Consider the following 21,941-nt stretch of genomic DNA (forward strand, 5'->3'; position numbering starts at 1 on the left):
ATATTTTTTTGACTTTCACTTTTTGACTTTTTTTTTCTACATACTTTATTTTTACTATTTTCGACAAACTATACTTTTTTTTGATGGACACATGCAAGCGTGTTCTAGTAAATACAATACAAGTATAAACCTGGAAATTAGCATGTGTCCCCTTTAATACCTGAACCCTCTTTATCTAAGGGGGTTAGATGAATATGTAAACCAAGGAAATCTGTGCACCCTTTGACTTTTCCATACAACCTCAAATCCACTAGCTCCTTACAATAATAGGACATCCCTACTGGGATGGCTGCTATGCTAACTCTTTCCAGCGGCTTGGTAAAGGTTATATTTGATCTGTGAATGTATTTGTGCTGTGCAGACAGAGGTAGGGATGATGTTGACTGATCAACCACTTTTCTATGTGCACACCAATCTATTTAATCCTCTGTATCGTGCTGTGTAATAATGTGACTCATTGTCACCTGCATATCAATTTGAAAATAATAGCTGCAGCTGCTCTGAGATACATTTGCACCATTAAATGGGTAACTTAATACAGTAATGTGCAACACTTCCAAAACATATCACTTTATTACATTGTTTGAAAAAGAACAAATTCATAGGACAAAATCAGGCAAGACAATGTATGATCCTAAAGAAAATGCACATTATTGGACATGTCAGGTCTGCAAAATTTTAAATGTTAACATGAACCTTTTTTCGTAGTTATGTTTTGAAAGCAAAGCCTCAAAACATAGTTCCACTTCCTAATTGGCTCGTGACTACAGTGGAGAATCAGTGGTTCAAAATGGCACCTGGTGTGCTGTGGGCTTTACATGTAGCTAAAAGAGTAGAAGCAATGCTTTCAGGGAGCTTATTCAAGGAATGAAAAAGTACACGCATACGAGAGAAATCAGAGAGAGTTGTGAGTACAAGTTGTCATATTAGTTTTCCGGGGCAACTCATGGGCATGCGTGCCTGTCGTCGGCTGGAAGAAGTTGCTTTGGCATCAGAAGCAGCTATCTTTGAACATTAGATAAGCTCTCACTGTAATCACATACAAGTTAGAACGTCTATACATTATTCTACAATTGTGCCTTGTCTCTGTTTCCCTTTGCGTCTCTTAGATCCGTGGTTCAGATGGAGACATTTAAGGCCTCCCAAAGATCACCACGTCGCCCGTACTTCTGAGTAGCCCTGAAACGTGGTCGCTGCAGGATGAGATCTGGAGTGTGTCAACGAGCTGCGATGTCTCATGGGTTTTTGTAGCCGGCGGACTTCTTTCCACTGACCATGTAGAAAGGTGGAAGTCTGCCTATACAGGTTGATGGATCACAAAGCCCGGGCGGACCTGAAGTTCCCTTTGGACCGGCTGCTCCTGGGACACCAGGACTTCCTGTCTCACCGCGTTCTCCATTCTTGCCATCCTTGCCGATGCCAGGAGCGCCTGGTGCACCTGGTGGGGAAAATACAAATGGTTAAATATAATAATATAAATAATAATATTTTAAAGTATATACCAGAGATGTTCCAATATCGGTATAGGCTCCGATACTGCCTAAAACGCTCTTATCGGTATCAGGAAGTACTGGAGTTTATGCACCGATCCGATACCATGTAATAAAGCCCTAAAGAAAATCTACGTTAAAGTAGTTTATTTATGTTCTTTTTCCATTATACCCGACTATGAAACTGGATAATAAAAGAAAGTGCTGTGGCATTCATTGTTTGTGTTTGTTCATGTTTCACAAAGAGTTTAACCTGAGCCAGACCGACAACAAAGATAGAAATCATATCACATCCATACAGGGATAGTAGTATACAGTTGTTAAAACATAATAAAATATATGACACACTGGTATCAGATCGGTACTCGGTATCGGCTGATACACAAGTTTAGGTATCGGAATCGGTATCGGGAAGCAAATAATGGTATTAGGCCATCTCTCTTCATGTCTTGTTAGTTTTCATTGAACATTTTAATTACCAAAAAGAAGACGACGATGTTGGTACTGTTATTTGATTGGTGCAACATCTGTGTGGGTGGGCACTCAAAATAATTCTTAATATCACTTAAATCCCAATGGCTACACAGATAGCTGAATGTTATTTCCCCATTCTAGATTCCCATTTCAAATATTCTTTACATGATAGCCTCAATGTCTCTGAAGTTACATAGAAGGCAGAAACCCTCCTGTATAATATAAGGATCCTAGAGGTTTATGTTAGGATCACCAGTTGTAATTATTTCAACTGTATGTCTGAAAAGATCATGTTCTGTCCATTATTTTGGCACAGGGCTCTTCATACTTCAATACCCATGAGCTTAGGCTGCTGTTGATAGCCAGTCAGAGGCACCAACCAGAGAGAATTCAAAACACTGCTGAAAAATGAATGAGACTTTTACTTCCTGAACCAGGAAAATAGCTCCTCAAGCTTTGCAACTCCACTGATTTCAGCACTTTCCTCTCTTTTCTCCGAATGTTAGCTAGTTAGCCGAGCTTGCTAGCTTCCCTTGTTGAGTGGAATGCAGACTGAAGAGTCCTCCCAAATGTTTAAAAGCGACATGCATCTTAAATTACTTTAGGACGTTATTTGATGATTATGTACAGGCTCAAACGCTATGGTACACACTATGTGGCCTTGTATGAAAAAAAAGGCCTTGTATTGGGCTGTGATGTATTCCAATCAATAGTGCACCACAGTTAAAAGTACCCTGTCAAGTTTTTGATCACTAACAGCGAGTAGCGCTATGGAGCTGTTTTTCTGCCCGTCTCGTAGTAGCACATTAGCACATACCATGCATGCTCATGTGTGCACAGATGATGCAATACACACACTATTCCACTGATGATTCCACTGGTGGCTGTTAAATGCAAAGAAGCAGACAGCAAAGGACAGGAAAAAGACAACTGCTAGCAAGCAGACATCCATGCAGGATATAAAATGTTTCAATAAAACATTTTGCATGTTTTATCTGGAGGGAAATGCATTCAGCAAGTGTTTCAGTGAGTAACCCTCAATGTAAACAATGTAAAAGAAAGTCTGGCCAAGCAAAGTTCGCCCTAAAAAGTCAGTCAACCACTGCCATGGAAATGCCCACCCAGAGGCTGGAAGCCTAGATGCTGTTACCAAAAATAGCCAAATGTCCAAAAACAGTTTTCCTCTTTTGAAAAATGGACAATCTACACAAAGAGATCATAGCATTATGGTTTATATTTCTTTACACAATTCAAAACATGAGGAAAATTTCGCTCAATGGGGTTTTAAGCCCCCAACATCGACTACAAGGCAGCGTTGCGACCAGTGACTTCAAGGCACCTAACCCTAACCTTAACCCAAATTTAACCCTAACCATTGCCTAATCCTAGTGCCGTTGGGGGTTTAAAACACCAAACACAGAGAATTTCAATTCCAGTTGTTAATAAAGACGAACATTCTCATCAACAATGTGCTATAACCATGACAAGAACGAGCCTCACCTGGTGCACCTGGTTCGCCTGGGCTTCCTTTGATTCCTACACCATCCACTCCCTTGTCTCCCTTGTCTCCCTTCTCCCCAGCATCACCTGTGGAACAGAAGAGCATGTACAGGACACACAAATAAATGCTAGAATGAAATGGAGAGGCATACTGTTTTCACAGTTATGGGGATGTAATCACGAAACTGAATGCCTCTGACTCTGCCTTGTTTAGTGAGTAATTCATTGGATATTGTTATGCGCGGGTGAAACCCTTCCATCCGCCAAGCGCTCTGCGTAACTTCTTTCAGTCGGCTCTGGCAGTGTGAAGACAAAGTTGTACTGCCTTGTTTTCTCTAAAGGCTCTACTTATTTTCTCGCCATTACTTCCACTGTATGGGTTCTGGAGGCTCTCCAGGGAAATAAAGGGAAAGCAAAAAGCTATCACAGCGGCACAGCTTATCTATCACAGTGCTGGGGAATCACATGCAGTATTTACAAAGCACTAAAGGCTTTGCCAGAGGTTGCTAAAGGCAGCAGCTTGCGTTATCTTAGCACTGGCTTTGGTGGAGTATTGGGCAATTAAAAAAGGCTCACTGACCTTTCTTGCCCGGTAAGCCCGGAAGCCCAAAGAAGCCTGGATGGCCTTTGGCACCTGCCGGACCTGGAGTCCCTGCTGTTCCTGCCGCTCCAGCTGGTCCAGGGGGGCCGGGAGGTCCTGACGGTCCAGGAGTACCAGGGGAACCAATGGCTGCCGGCCTCTTCAGAAACTCTTTCATAAACTCTGCTAATTGTTCTAAAAAGGACAAAGAACAAATCATCTTAAAATAGGAAGTAGCCATGAATAGTTTTACTATGGCTTGAATATAAGTGAAGATATGGATGTGATTAATTAAAGTCAACAAGCTGCACCTTCAACAACAGCTGAGCACATTTCCCGAAGCTTCTCGTCATTCACTTTTGGGCCCTATGAATGGATGAATAAAAATTAACTCTTCAATGTGATTGCTGGTTGTTGTAACCAAGACCATAGATTTGTACAATTTCAATCACCCCTGCAAACCACATCCTGATGGCTTAAAAGCAAGATATATATATATAAAAAAACAATACAACAATACTGCAACTCTACAGCCATGCTGCCAGCTCTGTGAAGCTGCACAGGAAGGCTAAGAGCTAAATGCTAATGTCAGCATACAAACATGCTACAATGACAATGCTAATATGTAAATAATAATAAAAAAATATAATGAACTTTATTTCTAACACTTTTCTTAACAAGGTTACAAAGTGCTTTTCAGAAAAAACTGCAGATAAAAACCAAGAACAACAATGTTAAAGGTCCAATAATAACATGTTTACATGCTTTAATGTTCAAAAACACATTATTTTCTCATGTCTGTCTGTCTGAATATACCAGTAGGCACACTGAAACCCATAGTTTTAGCATCTGTCTCTTTAAGTTGCTCTCTTGAAAAAGCCCAGTCTGCTCTGATTGCTCAGTGTTTTCATATCTTCTGCATCTGCGTTCTCTGCATCATCATTGCAGCTGGGGAATGACTGTAACGATGCTGTAGCAACACTTATCATATTAGCATTAGCATACTTTATTAGAGTTCTCAAGTCGTTCCATCTCCACTCATGGCTGAACTGTCTAAGTTTAGCTCTTGAAGGCCACTATGGGTAGAACATGTGCTGCTGCTGCTGAGGATAGTATGTTCATTCTGTATATTGGCAATGGAAACACTCACAGGAAGACCTCTGGGGCCTGGTGATCCAGGAATGCCTGGTTCTCCTTCCAGCCCTCGAGCTCCCATTGGACCAGACAAACCGGAGTGGCCTGGCTGGCCTGGTCTGCCCTCGTCTCCTGTAGCTCCTCGTTGGCCTTTCTCTCCACGCTTAAGGTGAGAAAAAAAAATTACTATCCCCTTCTGACATTAGTGAGACTACAAGTATGTCCATCTTTTAAACTGGTAAGTCTCAATTCCTTGTTATTGTTATATGTGTGGGGATTTAATGACGATAGTACATCTAGTTTACATTGTTTTGTTCACATACAATGCAAGCCACTAGTAATAGCCTGCTATTACTAGTGGCTTGCATTACAGTGCAGTGGTGGAATTATCAATTTCTAAGGGAAAAGATCCTTAGGCATCAGAAACAGAATTGTGTTAGCTGCAGTAAAGTCTGTACTGTTAATACCTCTCCTTTGACTCCAGTAACACCAGGAGGGCCCTGAAACACACACAAAGATTAGTTGACGTCTTTCAAATCCACTACCAGACACATTGTTGCATTCTCAATCATAGACTGTAAAAACAAATATTGGACGAAGCTTCCTGGCCTGAAAAGTGAAGCCAATGTTAAAGTGCCTTAAACCTGCATTCTATTTAATTTCCAGCAGGAGGCGACTCCACTGGTCAGTCTCTATAAAAGTCTATGGAAAATGACCGTACTTCTCACTTGATTTATTACCTCAATAAACATTCTCATAATGAGTTTATGGCCTCAATTGCCACTTTCCAGTCTTCTTACAGCATGATGTTCATTATGTTAAATACTGTCCCATTTATTTTAAACTAGACAACAAAGCAGGGGATGCTTTAGGACGCCGACCTGTCAATCATGAAAGAGGCTTAGCAATACTAACCGTGGCCCTGTGTACATTAAAATTGCCATGGACTTGAAACATTTTAGTTGCCTAAAATTGTTTTGTTCAGCGTTATGACAAGCAAGCTAGCTAGCTACTGCTAGCGTTACTTGGTAACTTAAGGTAATGTTTGCCAATTTTCTGTACTGCCGTACATGCAGATGAATGGCGGCAGTACCCATAGGTCTGCGTTTACCAGAAGGTAATTCTCCACTGGATAACTCGCTTCAGAAGGGTTGAAAAGAGTCAACCTTCCCCCTTTAGCGTTTAGCTTAGCGCAGCGCCATTGCAACTATAAACAGCACTGTCATGGCCGCGTCATCCTCCCCAGCTCCAACCCTCTCGTCAAAAATCGTCACATCCTATGTAGCTATTTTTACAGTCTATGTTCTCGATACACATACGTTCTCAAAACAAAACTTAGCTCCACATACCTGGTCTCCCTTGACCCCAGGATCTCCTGCTATACCTGTGTCCCCCTGTAAGCAAAAACAAGGTGCCGAGTCTGTCACTGCTGGACCAATGAAATGGCTGCGAGACGTCGTTCACAGACACATTTTAAACAAAAAAAAAGAGGTTAGAATAGTTCTTACCAAACTTCCTTTTGGCCCCATTGGTCCCATAGGTCCCTAGACAACACATGGGAAATTGAATGGTATTTACTTCACTACACCTAATGACTCTTATCATTAAGGATGTGGAGACACATAAGAATGGTAAAATGAGATTTGTCTAACCTGATCACCTTTGTGTCCAGTATGACCCTTCAGTCCTGTGGCACCGGTGCTACCTTTATCTCCTTTGTCACCCTGGAAATACAAGATTTTACATACATGTGTTCTATTCATCTTTTTTTTTGCATTGTTGAATATCTTTTTTTTTTATATAAGCTCTCTTCATCATTATCGTGTAAAGCATATTCGGCTAGTATTGCATGTGCTCTGTAAATATGGTTTCTTATGGTTTATTAATGAAAGGGTCAGTTTATGGAACTTTTGCATCACCCTGTCGGGTTTCTAATTCTCAATAATGACTCTACATTATCCCCCTTATTACATGGCTTTTTACACGGCAACTTATACAGAGGTTACCCGCTGATAACTTAACTATACCCCTGATGAGCATCGACCCAGTGAATGAGCTAAACATGGTGCTAACTTACGCTGTGTTTGCACTGTTGATTCACTGATCAGCGCTATGATCTCCGTATGCGCACAAATATTGATTTAAAAATGAATGTATTGATTTAAAAATGATGAAAACTTTGTCAATGCCACACTGATTCTTGGGAATTGGGATAAAACAGGTTTTAATTTTGAAAATAAAAAGTTAGTTAAATTACAAAATCTGAAGGTATATCATTATAGACCAAAGTGTTGGCTGTTCAGCAATGTACTGGTGCAACCTCCTCATTTTGTGTTTTTTTCATAAAATAGACGGTTTTCCAGTTATTACTTTGTTTTTGTCAACACCGTCAGACACAATAAAAAGCATATTGTTTTATTTATTTAGTCTAATATGTATTTTGAGTTTTTGAATCATTATCTGACATTTGTAGTACATAGATATGCTGTTAAATGTTGAATATTCACTTTTGTTGATTTTTTTATACTGTTTCACGTGTACTCCTTTAAAAGATCTAACATCATACAACGTTTACTTTAAGCCTAAATAGAAAAAAGTAATGTTTTTTTTATTTAACAAACATATATTTGTATTAAAAGAGACTTTTACTTTAATAACTCAACAGCACTGAAGAAACATATTGTAAGCATATTCATTTAAAACAAATAAAACTCCCTCTGACGGTGGTGACTTTAAAACTGACGGTGATGACACTAATCTGGTGACAGTGGGCTCATAACAACATAAAATTCCAAAATGTATACCACACAAGATGGCTTCTTGCTTAACAACTTCATTTAACTATTGGGTCCAAAAAATAACAATCTGAGCATGCATATCATGTGAAAGAGTAGGTTTTTGTCACCACCGTCAGACGTCACCACCGTCAGGTTTTTTGTAACGTCCAGTCTGACGGTGGTGACAAAAACCTCCAAATGGTCCTTAACGGAGGCTAGAATATAATTGTTGATCACAGTAAATAAGGTTACATGGCTGTGGTTCAGCCGCAGCCTCGAGGCCGAACCACAGCCGTGAGGATATCCACGAAAACCTGACGGTGGTGACGTCTGACGGTGGTGACAAAAACCGACTCTTTCACATGATATGCATGAGTTGTTCACATTAGCCATCTTGTTTCCCTCTATTGCTAGCTACTTCAGACCTCTTCTTAAAAAGTATACATTTATGTCATAATCTAATCTAAAAAATGTAATACAAAAGAGACGGTGTTGACGTGTTATGGTTGCGACAGTAGCAGTGTCCAAAAATATGAACAAGTTTAAGAGAAAATAGCAAATTTAAGGGAGCTTGAGTGATCTTGAAGCATGCAGTAGAGCTGAAGGTTTGAAAATGGGGTCCTCAGGAATGTAGTTGACCTTTTAGTTGCCTGACTTTATTGCTTTTTATAAATATCTGACGGTGGTGACGAATATGTGGGACACATTTTGAGCAACCACAAAATAATAGTAAATATTGTTAAATTCTCACTGTTTGCAGTTTTTAAAACATATTACAATGTACTATTTCATGTGGTAAAGATATTATTCAATTCAATTATTACTTTATGTTTTTTTAATCAAGTTGAAATGATTATCTCCTATCCGAGGGCAACTGATTTTGTAGGCAATGGGCCAGCAATTAATCATTAAATTAATAAAAATTAAAGATACAACTATAAAAGAACCTTACATGTGTGCAAAGGACCCCCTGATAATAACCTTGATTCTTTTTATTCATGAAAATGTTATTAATTTCCAACAGAATTAGCACTTTTCTTAGTGGGACATGTTTTTGCCAAAGTTTCAAGAATCACTGGCCAACGGTCTGTTATACTTAGCAACCGTCTTGTTGTTGTACACAGAAATAGCAGACCGCCGAATGCTGTGATAGACCAATCAGAATCAAGTATTCAACCAAGCCATGTCATAAATTATAATAATGTCTCACCTGGATGCCTGGAGGGCCTGCAGGCCCAACTGGCCCTTGTTTTCCTGTTTCACCCTGGAAATTGATTATAGATACAGTTTACACTTCAACTTAGTAATAAAACTAAACTACTAAACACGCAAAAAAAAAACATTAAACACCAAAATCAATACATCTGAAAGCTTAAAATGACTAACACACAAGTAAATATAAACTCACGGTTGATCCTTTACTTCCTGTTTTCCCATCTTCTCCATCTTTTCCAGGCTCCCCCTGTATGAAAACAGATGTTGGGTTTGATAGTAGGACTTGCAGCACATTCATCAAACTAACACATTAATATGACGAGAGTGTGATAGGAGGCTTGATGAGAGAATCTCACAGTCTTTCCAGGAAGTCCAACTGGCCCGACGGGTCCCTCATCACCAGCGTCACCCTAAATCCAAAACAGGAATCGTGTTAGTCTTTGCATTTCTATCCGCTCAGTCTGCTTGGTTGGTTAGAGGTTCGATGTTCTTTATTCGTCATGTGCACAATTACAGAAGTAATCGTTGGCAATGAAAATCTTAGTCCAATTTCCAACAATGCTCACTAAATAACTATAAAAAAAACACACAAGCAAAAGCAAAACCTGAATCTAAGACCATTGAAAAAAATAGTGCAAGTTAAGATAAAGGGCTAAAATAATCAGCAAATACAATATGAATAAAGTAATATAATTATATAATACATGTATGTAGACAGTATTGCAAATGAATAAGACTGAATGTAAAAAGGAAGGTAGTGTAGCATGTGTAGTGAGTTCTATTAAGGTCTAATGGTGTGACGATAACATTTTGAAGGCACTATGTGGACATGCCTCATTAAATAGGAGATGATTCCAATTACCTTTGCACCAGAGGGTCCAACTACTCCCTGCTTCCCTGGCAGCCCCTAGGAACAACGACACATCACACGAAAAGAAATTAAGAATTTAGAAAAATGTATACTGTATTTAGTGGAGGCTCTGTAAAAAAATAAAATGCATATTTCTAACGTGGCTTTGCAAATTATTTACTAGGAAAAGTCCCCAGTGTGCACTTTGTGTAATTTGTGAACATCTCTTTCCGGGAAATAAAAGAGGAGACTGCAAAGGGTCTAAAACATACTTTTTGTACTGTGCTGTTTGTAGACTCAGTTAAACAAATTCTGAGTGAGAAACCATATCTGTATCCTCTCACCTCACACACTCAGTGGCAAAGGTGCTGTAGATGTGCTGTTGGCATTAGATTTGTCTTGGTGCTGGTTGTTTGACTTAAATGTTTTATTGATCTGCCCTGCTCTGTTGCTTCAGAGAGGACCTTCTCCTCCATTAGTTTTCCTTGCTTTGACTTAAAAAAAAACTATTCAAACTTAGCAAAATGTAGCAGACAGTTGTTTTTGTGTATATATATATATATATATATATATATATATATATATATATACAGTTGTTTTTGTATATATATATATATATATATATATAAACACTTATAGAAACATAGAAAGTTGGACTTACTGGAATACCCACAATCCCCCTGACACCACTAGCTCCAGCAGTACCAGGCTCTCCCTGTTGAGTACAAGTGTAGTCATACAAATACATTAATGAATAGGGTTAGATTAGTAGTTATGAGTCCATACACGTTTACTGCTGATATAATAGGGCACACCTGATTTGATCTTTGGAAACAATAAATGAAAAATAAATAAATGATAAATCTCTCTGACAATTGAAAATTTCTATTTACTACATACACACGTTGCTGATACAAGTGCATAAAGCGGGTTTCAGTGTACCGTGATGGTCTGAGCATTGTATCCAGGGTGCAAAAATTAACGTTTGACTCAATATGTGGATATTTTTGGTCACAATATTTAAAGATATTTAATACTCTAACAAAAAAATATTTGCTGTTGAAAATATTGTTGTCACCTTGGCTCCATCAACTCCAGGAAGTCCATCCAAGCCGTCCTTACCAGGCTCTCCCTGTAGTGTCACAGCACACAGTTAGAACCACAGTGGGCTAAAGAATGAATGAGTTCACCCAATCCCATCAGCGTACTTACAACGTCCCCCTTTCCCCCTGCAGGACCCTGTTCTCCTTGAGGTCCTACAGCTCCCTAATCAAAGTCACACAAATAATTTTTTTTTTAAAACAGTCTTTCAATATTTTTTGCAACATAATCCAGAAGGTGGAGTGTAGAACTCACCTCGTCGCCCTTGGCACCCTCCAAACCCTGACGTCCACGGATTCCCTCCACACCCTGAGAGAAGAGATCAGAGGCACAGCAGTTAGAGTTTTCAATTACTTCCCGCCCTAGTGCTATTAGAGTGAATGCCAACGAGTAGAGGACATAGAGCCGGCCAAACTAAGACTGTTTGCAGACAACGTCTCCACATTTACGAATAAGCTTAGAACTCTCCTCTTTGATAAGGCTTATAGCGAGGGCTGGCCCAGGTTTGCCTTGGACCAGCCCTTAGTTATGCTGCTTTAGGTTTTGACTGCTGGGGGACTTCCTATGACACACTGTGGTCCTCATTCTTCCTCTCTCTCTCTCCATCTGTTCTCTGTATTCTTCTTCTGTATACTCTTTAGATTATTTTTTGGGGCTTTTCCCTTTATTTTGAAAGTGGATAGACATGAAAGGGGGAGAGAGATGGGGGGACTCAGCCAACATGGGGCGAACGCTCTTACTGGGTGAGGGCCCTCTAATTTTTTTCTTGCACGACTAAACCTTTGAACGTACACACATTCCACCAAAACAAGTTCCTTCCCGAGACTATTTCGCAGAGACAACGTTGCTCCGTCCGGCGCTTAGCACCACCCAAGACGATTGTGATTGGTTTAAAGAAATGCCAACAAACCAGAGCACGTTTTTCTCCCATCTCGGAATGCTGTGTGGACTAGCCAGACCCTTTTCCGCAGCGCTGTGGAGGAAGGTCTGGCAATGCGAGAACACTAACTAAGCCCTTTCCCCAGAGTCCTTGTGCTTTCTCGCCTCGCAGATTTTCTTGGATTGTGGTGGCACCTGGATCGTGGTTGCAGCGGCTGAACTAAACTAAACTACTCAGTTAGGGTGAGGAATAGATTGTGTGTGGGGTTAAAAGCTTATGTGACACAAGGTACAAGACCCCCAGTCTCCTGCCCGACGGCCTGCTACGCATCATAGCAATCATAGTTTTATTATCTTTGCTGTTACTATAATTGCCACTGTTCATCATGTAATTCAATTTTACCCACTGCTATCATTATTGTCGCACCTAATGCTTGCTCTTTAGGGCAATTGTGTTGGTCTAGACCTACTCTAGCTAACTTAACTTAACTTCTGTTATGATTTGACACTATAAATAAAATTGATGTGAATTGCTTACAGGAGCTCCAGGTGGGCCGGTAGGTCCTGGGACGCCATTGAAACCAGGAGGACCCTGTGTACAGATGAGAGTCAGTTTTTATCTGCAAACGTAATGCTACAAATGTTTATGCTTAGTACATTTTTATTTTATTTTTATAAGCAGCCCTTAGTAGAAAAAATGTGACGGTTTGTTTTAACATACTCTGTCTCCCTTTTCCCCCGTGCTTCCAGGGAATCCAATGGGCCCTCTTTGCCCCTAAAATGACAAAACAGCATATTAAAATATATATATATATATATATATATATATATATATATATATATATATATATATATATATATATATATATATATATATATCTCACTTCCTTTCATAGAGTCACATACAGTTGTGTAGTAGCACACTGTAATTGAGTATTAAGTTCCCTTACATCATCTCCCATGCGACCTGGTGGCCCCTGAGGACCTTCCTCTCCAGCATCTCCCTGTGGAAAATAAGATTAATTAAATTCTAACACCAGAGGTAATCATATTAAGCTGTTTATTGGCTGCAATCGCATCATGTTTTTGCACGTTATTTTTGGTATCAAACTCTTCCCATACTTATGAGCTGTTACTGGAAATGGGAATTCACACAGTAGCTTGTTAATGCAAAGGAACCTTGTTTTTGTCAAGTGTCAAAAGTAAAGGAGGGACATTAAGCAGGAACCTCATTTGTTGACTACATATCTTTCTGTTTTTACTCTCTCACATACCTTTGCTCCAGGTTCCCCATCTTTTCCGGGCTCACCAGGCAAACCTGTGTGTCCCTAAAGGCAACAATCAATTGTATCAACGATGTTATACAACTTTATCAACACATTTATCAGGGTTTACCCTTTTACTGATTACCAACGGCAACAGCAACGCTGTGATTGCTTTTAACTTGCAAGTGTGTGTTTGTTTGTGTGTGTGTGTGTCATTATGGCAAAATGAGGTCTTTCGGCTGATTTTGTCCAGTGGCACTGGCTGTATTGCAACAATAAATCCCTCTGCGACCCAGAAAGGATTTTCCCCATAGGCCACCCTTGTAAAAGAGACAAGGCTGGACTGAGATAAAAAATCAGTCCTGGACTTTTGAGACCCAGACCAGCCCACCAAAATCGGCCGGACATCCATCTTGCACTCCCCTTCAACACATGTACATACCAGCAGGCTTCAACATTGGATGCAAAGTTAATTTTGAACTCTGCATACCAGCCCCTAATACTCTCACTTAGCTGAGTGGTAAGTAAGAGAGTATGATAATGTACTCACTGATTCAAAAAGGCTGCCTGGCTCCTGATGGCAAAATGGCTAAAGATTGAGGGTGGAGCATGGCTGTCATCAAGACGTCTTGTATAGTAAACAAGTGACAAGTCTGTAAGTTAAACTAAAGCTGCATTTTGTACACAGTATGCAGCTTATGCTAATGGAATGTGGATGAATCATAAAGTTATAGTACTATGTTTGCAAGTGCCTTAGCTTGCGCCACTGAGCAACTCTCATAGGAATGAACAGGGCGCCGCCATTCTTATAATGCATCCATTAAAGACACCTACTGTAGCGGGAACTACCACAGAGGCCGTTTTCAGGTACTTTGCCAGGTCTTATTTACGTTCTAAAAGGCCACCATAAGTCGTTTGTTCAAGCAGCAATTATGATGCATATTTACGCTTATAGAGGTGGAGCCTTCAAGTGGCCATAGTAATTATTTTGGGAGCAATGCAGTATCATAACCAGAAGTGAACTAACTTCACAAATGTACTGATTTTAATCGAAACCATGATCCTTTTTTAAATTTAAGTAGTTTTTTTCTTAACGTAAACTGAGATTGTTTTACAACGTTAATGATATGTTTAAAACGACCACGTTATGTTCTTTGGTTAAGATATGAGGATGGAAAATTCTCCTGTGGGTCATATTTCCTGCCACCACTTGGTCCGCTAATTTATGAAAAAGGTCCTGTGGGTCATATTAGAGGGTAGGAATAAATGACCTATACGGTTGTATGACTTGGAGGACTTGATGGACCGTAATCATGGGACATTTCTATTTAACGTAACAGTCACAGTTTCAAACACGTAGTAAACGTTGCAGAATGGAACTAGTTAAGTTTAGGCAACACAAATAAGTAAGGTTAGTAAAACATCAGGGATTGGCTTAAAAAAACAGTCACATGTACAATATGAGGACAGGCTGAGGTATGTGGTCATGAACTAAACTATTGGACAAAGTGAGATGTTGACCTGATGATGATGTGTGTGTTATGAAGAGTTAAGGGATCGCCAAAGTTATTACAATTCATCTTCTGGGAACCATGAATGTCTGCACACAATTTCATGACGTATCCATTAGTAGCTGAGATATTTCAGTCTGTAAAAATCCATTTTTTTATTTAAATATTTTGTCAAAGTTTGCATAATGCAATAGAATACAACGCTTAATTCAGGAATAAATTGTTGTGTCGGACGATAAACAGCAACTATTTTACCTTATTAACTAAGCTAATAAAATCTGGGAACAGTTCCCAACATGGTCTCAAAACTAAAACTAAACTCAGGTGTATCAAATGTCTGTAGCGGAGCGCTTCCAGGACTCAAAACATTAGCTTGAGGTGCTCTTTGGATGGGATAGACATAATGTAGAAACCAATAAGGAAACTCCAAGGCACTCTCTTTTAGAAAAATACAAAGCCTTTATTTATGGCTTAGTCATCATAAATCTTAAAGTACTCCGACGCGTTTTGGCATACAAGCCTTTGTTAGGCTTGTATGCCAAAACAGGAAGAGACCTTCTTATAAGCTTTCAAACAGACCAATCAAAAAACACAACCAATGAAAAGCCTTCATTTGGTAGAAGAAGGTTCAGAGTTCAGAGAATCTAAGGTGTCTCTAAATCTAAAGTGACATTGCCATTCCTCACCTTCATCCCTGGTAGCCCAGCCAGTCCCTGTGGGCCTGCAGGGCAGGCAGCAGGACACTAGGAATGAAATAAAAAACAGTGAGATACTCAATAAGTATGGCTGCGGCAGAGCCACTTTAATGCACCATTGTTTCATCAGATAATTACTGTCACCAATCCAATTGCCATGCATCCAGGACACATTTGGCAGCGTGAAAGACAGTAAAACACTCACAGCTTCCCCGCTTCCCTCATTGCTGGCACCAGGCGGTCCCTAAAACACAGCAGAGTGACATCTAAAACAGCCGCGAGGGTTTAGATGTCCACGTAAAATCCACCAGCAGAAATCCCCAGAGAGGTAACGTGAAAAGAGACCGCAGCACCATGCACTCGTGATTTTGTGATTGTATGAGTATCCAAAGAGATGACACATTAGTATGGGGGTTATACACCTGTTCAGCAGGTGGTCAAGATGCAGAATGTGGCTGATGTTGAGCTTTAATTAAAAGGCATGCAGATACTGATAATTCCGTTTTGTCAACTTTGGCATGACAACAAGGCCCCAGAACCCCACTGACACTGACTCCGAACTCTAGTCACCACACTTGTCACTAACCGTCATCCTGGACTTCACATCTGCCCATTGCATATACTATATATTCTTTGCAAAATTTGCACTCAACCTATTTTGCCTTTTTTCTTATGCAAATGTTACTTTGTATGTACAGTATAGATTTTTTTTTCTGTATTTATTGTTTATTTCATATTAATGTTTAATATATGTTTTTTTATATATGCATGTTTCACCAAGGCAAATTCCACATAAGTGTACTTATTGTGGCAATAAAACCTTTTCTGATTCTGCAATGCCCTGCTATGCCATGAACTAATACTATTATTGCCACTGTTCAGCAATTCAATTCAATTTTATTTATAGTATCAAATCATAACAAGAGTTATCTCAAGACACTTTATAGAATTATAGAGTGTGGTCTAGACCTACTCTATCTGTAAAGTGTCTTGAGATAACTCTTGTTATGAATTATCAATTCTGTTCAATTAAAATTGAATTGATTTGTGATTTCTGATACAATCGGTTGTACACCTACAAGGTCTAGGTCTGGTGACATTGGAGTCATTTGGCATCCCAATGTCTAATATCTGTCTCAAAGGCTTTTTCCAAATAATAAATGTCTTCTTACAATATACTTATAATCGTTGGCGCGAAAAGTGTCCAATTCAAACACAGTAATATTGACAGTTAGCAGCTGTAATCGTAAATATTAGCATCTGCAGATAAGCTTCCACATATTAAAGATCTAAAATGCCTGTATTGCATTGTATGAAATGTATAAAAAAGATAAAGTAGTAGTTGTAAAGCAAACATGGGTTAGATTTGGTTCTCACCGCCGGCCCTGGTGGACCAGGAGGGCCAGCAGGCCCTGCGGTGCCGGGTTTCCCTCTGGGTCCAGGTTGACCCTGCAAGTACAGGAAATATTATCCTAACATTTTATATCCAACACTTATGAGCAAGCGTTTGATATATGACCATGACAAAATCTTTAAAATATCAAACTGTTTTTATAGTGCTGTAAAACCTTGTGTAAACTATGTTTATAATGATTTTCAGTGGTGGAAGAAGAACTATGGTCCTTCAGTAAAGGTAGCAATGCAACAATGTAAAAATACTCCATTACAAGTAAGTAGCATCACCAGTGTAAAAGTACTTAAGTATTATCAGCAACATTTAATTAAAGTTTTCAAAGTAAAAGTACTAGTTCTGTAGAAAAATGTCCCCTGGGACTAGTTCCCAGCCAAGAGGTCACAAACCAAAAATGTGGGAAACCACCAGTTTAATCTTTAACAGTGTATTATATTTCATGAGCATATGTTTTCTATGTAAAATATTAAAGGAAGTAGTAACGATAGCTGTCTAATACATACTGTCTCCTAAAAATTAGGTTTCCGTACAACAAAACTGCATTCTCAGTTATGTTTCGAGAGAAACATATTTTTTCCCAGTTTGTTTTTGACGTATCACAAAAATGTCTCTAATCAGGGGCGTCGGACTGGGGGTGGAAAAGGGGACTGAGTACGCAGGGCCTTTAAGTAAAGAGGGCCCAAAAAGATGCTACAACGAAAAGCTGTGGATGCAGGGAGGGGCCCATAGAAAATGCCTTTCCACGGGGCCCTGAATTTTGTGCTACGCCCCTGTTTCTAATCAAAGTCTGCATAGGGAGAAGTTCAAGGGAGATGGATGGGTCAAACAATCATGGCTCCTCTGGCATCACCTATCGCCTGGACGGTGATTTGCAAAAAATCCACCGCTCCCTGTTTTAATAAAATATATTCAAATTCATTCTCCCTTGTGGGGGGAGGGGCAAAGGAGACAGTTTTGGGCTTTAGCGGAAAGGGGGGAGGGACTGAGAAGTTGTCGGTGTTGACATTTTTTGGCTAAGTCCTGGATCTTCGCAATCTTACCTACAGCACCTTTAATTACATGTGTTAAACTGCAACCGTTTTACAACGTATGCCTGTCGCTGGTACCATGACGTGTTGAAACAAACATAATCAGGGAGAAAACATGTTTCCATCAAAATGTAATTGAGAATGCAGTTTAGTTGTGGTTGTGGTGGTGGTGGTGGTGATGGCGCAGTGGATATGACACATGCCTTTGGTGTGGGAGACTCAGGTTTGATTACATCGCAATACATCAAACAACATGTTCCTGAGCAAGACACTTAACCCCTAGTTGCTCCAGAGGCGTGCAAACTCTGATATATATATAGCAATTGTAAGTTGCTTTGGATAAAAGCGTCAGCTAAATGGCATGTAATGTAAAAGTTGTAGGGGGTGTCAATTTCAGGCGAGAGGAATGGTAGTTGAGTAAAGAGTACAATATTTCCCTCTGAAATGTAGTGGAGTAGAAGTAGAAAGTAGCATAAAATAAAAAAAATTTAAAGTAACGCACAAGAACTTTACACGAGTATAATACTTGAGTATAATGTACATAGTTACTTTTCAAAACTGACTATTTTCACATTGGTTCATAACAACATGTATCAAACTTAAAATGTTTGTTTGTCTGACCTCCGGCCCGATGTTTCCCTCATCTCCTGGGATTCCTGGTTTCCCTGGTGGTCCCTGTCACAGACAGACACACAGCAGTTAATAAAGCAGCACATGTACTGTAACGAGCATTTCAACAATGTGTCAGAATGCAACAGAAGATGTAGCAAACACATACAGCGGGGCCTTCACTTGCTGGGCCCTGTGAAACGAGAGACAGTAGAGCATTAGCGTTGGCAGCATCTCCATACGGTCGTCAAATGCAGTGGCATTTCCACGTATGTTGTTTTAATACGATACTTACAGCGGGACCTGGAGGTCCTGGAAAGCCAGGAAGTCCCTGCAGTCAGGAGGTAAAATAAGTCAGAAACATTGTCAATGTTTGTAAAAAATTATAATTCTTATAACTGAATGATTTCAGAGTACTATAAATGGTTTCTCACTCTCTCCCCTATCGGCCCTATGGGACCCATTGGACCAGAAGAACCCTGCAACAACCAACAAATAGTCAAACACAAACAGTACTGGCAGATATTAGAAATACTGTGTGTGTGTGTGTGTGTGTGTGTGTGTGTGTGTATATAGTGTATGTGTGTGTGTGTCAGGGAATAATTAATGTTTCCTACACTAGCTCCTGGAAGGCCCGGCAGGCCTCTCTGTCCAGGAAGACCGATCTCCCCCTTCTCCCCTTTGCTGCCCTAGGAAACAGACACAGCAGGAATAAAAAATGCTTCATCTCCTTCTTGCATCTCTCTGCACCGTTGCTAAGATACACGGAGGCAGTGACAGTCATCATTTAATCAATGAAAGGTGGGCCGCTCTCGCTCCTAAAATAAAACATCCCAAGCTCGTGTAGGGATATGCAGATAACAAGTCAAGTGGGTTGGACGGGAACAAAGCGCCAATAAAATGACCAGTAACGCACCAGTAAACATGTCGCCTCCACTTAACCCTCATGTTTGATCAGTAACAATTGTTTCAGGTCTGTCACGTGTCAGTGCAAAGACACTGTGTGGCATTATATTTTTTACCTGTAAGAAGAATGACTTCAAAGAAAACTAAAATGGTACAGTACATTGTCCGTCTTGGAGTTAAGAAAGAATGTCTAGATTCCATGTATTTTCATTTAAAAGATAAGAAATTGTTACAGTAGATCTGAAGAAGTCTGGTTCCTTCACCAGATTGCCAATTTCTTTTCTTTTTTTTTTGATGGGGACATAGATGGGGAGTGGGATGTCTGTTACCTTTGCACGGCAACTAGATTCTTACAGGATAACATATCACAAAAAAATCCATCTATTCAGGCTTCAAGTAATGCATTAGTGTCTGAACTACCAGCTTACCGAACCAACCGTGGTCCAGTGAAGAGCAACTGGCTGCAAATGTACGTTTCCTAGGATGGCGAAGGCATGTCCCGCCCTACTCTGCCTTTGATTGGCTAATACTCGTTGCCTTTGTTGGTTGGATTGGTTAGGTTTAGGAATGAGGAGTGAGACAAGGGTAGGGTAAGAATACCAGGGTGAGCAGGACGGGACATGCGTTCGCCATCCTATAACGCAAATTCGCCTAGTGGCAGCTCAAGCAAGGGAATTTCTTTCAAACGTGCCTGCCCTTTTCCAAACAGTTTCCAATGACGGCTTATCAGATGGTTCTGTTTTAATCAACCATCTGGCCCGTCAGGTTAGGATGTCTGGGCTATGTTGGTGAAAGGTGAAGACCCATTAGGAATAAGCTTGCTCGTTAGCACACATTGTCTAAAAAAGCAGCCCACAACTTTCTCTGAGAGTTTCTGTGACTTTGTGTCATGCTTTTTGTAATCCTGGAAGACAGGGATCTTAAATCGTTAAGTGCTTTTAATCACAATTATCTTACTTCGCTACATTTCAAGTCACAACTAGGGTTGGACGATATTGACAAAATGTGATGTTGCGATATCAATTACGAATATTGCGATTTAAACATATGTAAAATTACAAAGGTTACGGGAAAACGCATCAAAAAAGATTCATAACAAATTAAACAACTTTTCTTACAACACAAGGTTTATTTCACCTGACTGTCATATTGGACTGGTCCAACATGAATGAATAAATAAGGACCATCTCTACAGAACAGGACATGTTTTACTGGTTGGACAGTACAAAATAAATAAATAAACAGGACAGGACACAACTTTTCTTTCACTTCTCTGATTCATTCCATTTTGTTGTCTCTGTCTATTTCTTCACTTCACTCTGTCGAAATATGCACACACATGGTGCGCTCCACATTGTCACGTAGTGGACCCGTGCGCTGACGTGCACTAATACGTGCAAGTGGCACGGTAACCAATGAAATGATGATCATTATAGCGATTCAAGAGAGCTCTAAATCAAACCTTGAGTCTATATATCTTGCACCCCCAGATATAATATTTCGTAATGTGATATTGCAATAACGATATTGAGTCGATATATCTTGCACCCCTAGTCACAACAGTTAAAGAGTAAAAAGAAGACACGTGGAAAGTCCTGATAATGAGAAAGGAACAGAAGACAGATGATAAATCAGCAGAAGAAGCTGATTGGTTTAACGATATATATATATCCCCCACTACTGTATCCCAGAATAGATAAGCGGTGAAGCCAGACCATGGTCTCCAACGCAGACACAGCGCTGTGGAGATAGGTCTGGCAATGCAATACTACATCTACCTTAATGCACAATGCAGCGAGCACACTAAATGACCCAAACCAAACACACCAATGATGTGACCTGTACAGTAGCACCAGTACAGTTTGTGGCTGCAGCCGCTGTGGAGTTTGTTTATACAGCTCGGTGTAGTCTGCTTTGGTGATGTTTAAATTGCTGTTCATTATATGAGAAGTGTCAAGCTAATCTACAGTTGCTTAACATTAGTTGTTGCACCCGCCGTGGTGTCCATAGACCTTTTATGTATTTTCGTTGATTATTGTTTAATTATCTGAGTTTTGTCTCTTTCCTGGTTAATTTTGGTAAAGCTACGCACAGGAATACTGTTGTATATTTATAATTGATAATTGAAAAAGCTGTAGGTATAAGTCTATGGAAATGGTATTTACTGTTGGTTTTAGACATGAGGGTTCAGGTTGTTGATGTTGTTCCACTAGCGACTAGTGACTTGACATTTATTGCAATTTATGTTGTAGCCAAAATACTCACAGTTTTCGCCAAGTCTTTGAAATTTCAGAGTAATGCCAAGTCATAGCCATACTGTCATGGACAAATCAGTTTTGAATTTCTGCCAATGCTTGACCACAGAGGTAAAGTGAATCACGTCCCTGAGGTACTGCATTACACAAAAACAAGGAGAATGGATCCGCAGCCTGCAGAGTACTTTGGCAGTAAATCATTTAGCATTTCATACTTACAGGATTGCCTGGACTGCCAGTAGAACCTGGAAGACCCTGGAG

General features: G+C 39.9%; 1 protein-coding gene across 1 annotated transcript in view; it reads right to left on the reverse strand.

Annotated features, from left to right (window-relative positions):
* Positions 1-554: 554 nt before the first annotated feature.
* Positions 555-21,941, reverse strand: part of col9a1c (collagen, type IX, alpha 1c) — a 39,990-nt gene continuing 18,603 nt past the window's right edge. The window contains exons 10-39 of the mRNA XM_028598275.1: positions 21,900-21,935; positions 19,137-19,208; positions 18,954-18,998; positions 18,815-18,850; positions 18,689-18,712; positions 18,532-18,585; positions 16,849-16,920; positions 15,677-15,715; positions 15,463-15,519; positions 13,275-13,328; positions 12,951-13,004; positions 12,722-12,775; positions 12,539-12,592; positions 11,377-11,430; positions 11,233-11,286; positions 11,099-11,152; positions 10,682-10,735; positions 10,033-10,077; positions 9,527-9,580; positions 9,364-9,417; positions 9,166-9,219; positions 6,831-6,902; positions 6,687-6,722; positions 6,528-6,572; positions 5,646-5,678; positions 5,195-5,341; positions 4,356-4,410; positions 4,045-4,239; positions 3,465-3,551; positions 555-1,438 (exon numbers count right to left, since the gene is read on the reverse strand). Of these exons, the coding sequence (XP_028454076.1) occupies positions 1,236-1,438; positions 3,465-3,551; positions 4,045-4,239; positions 4,356-4,410; positions 5,195-5,341; positions 5,646-5,678; positions 6,528-6,572; positions 6,687-6,722; positions 6,831-6,902; positions 9,166-9,219; positions 9,364-9,417; positions 9,527-9,580; positions 10,033-10,077; positions 10,682-10,735; positions 11,099-11,152; positions 11,233-11,286; positions 11,377-11,430; positions 12,539-12,592; positions 12,722-12,775; positions 12,951-13,004; positions 13,275-13,328; positions 15,463-15,519; positions 15,677-15,715; positions 16,849-16,920; positions 18,532-18,585; positions 18,689-18,712; positions 18,815-18,850; positions 18,954-18,998; positions 19,137-19,208; positions 21,900-21,935 (1,947 nt within the window). The 3' untranslated portion in view covers positions 555-1,235. The remainder of the gene's footprint in view (positions 1,439-3,464; positions 3,552-4,044; positions 4,240-4,355; positions 4,411-5,194; positions 5,342-5,645; positions 5,679-6,527; positions 6,573-6,686; positions 6,723-6,830; positions 6,903-9,165; positions 9,220-9,363; positions 9,418-9,526; positions 9,581-10,032; positions 10,078-10,681; positions 10,736-11,098; positions 11,153-11,232; positions 11,287-11,376; positions 11,431-12,538; positions 12,593-12,721; positions 12,776-12,950; positions 13,005-13,274; positions 13,329-15,462; positions 15,520-15,676; positions 15,716-16,848; positions 16,921-18,531; positions 18,586-18,688; positions 18,713-18,814; positions 18,851-18,953; positions 18,999-19,136; positions 19,209-21,899; positions 21,936-21,941) is intronic.

Source organism: Perca flavescens, chromosome 14 (genome assembly GCF_004354835.1).
Source record: "Perca flavescens isolate YP-PL-M2 chromosome 14, PFLA_1.0, whole genome shotgun sequence".
NCBI lineage: Eukaryota > Metazoa > Chordata > Actinopteri > Perciformes > Percidae > Perca > Perca flavescens.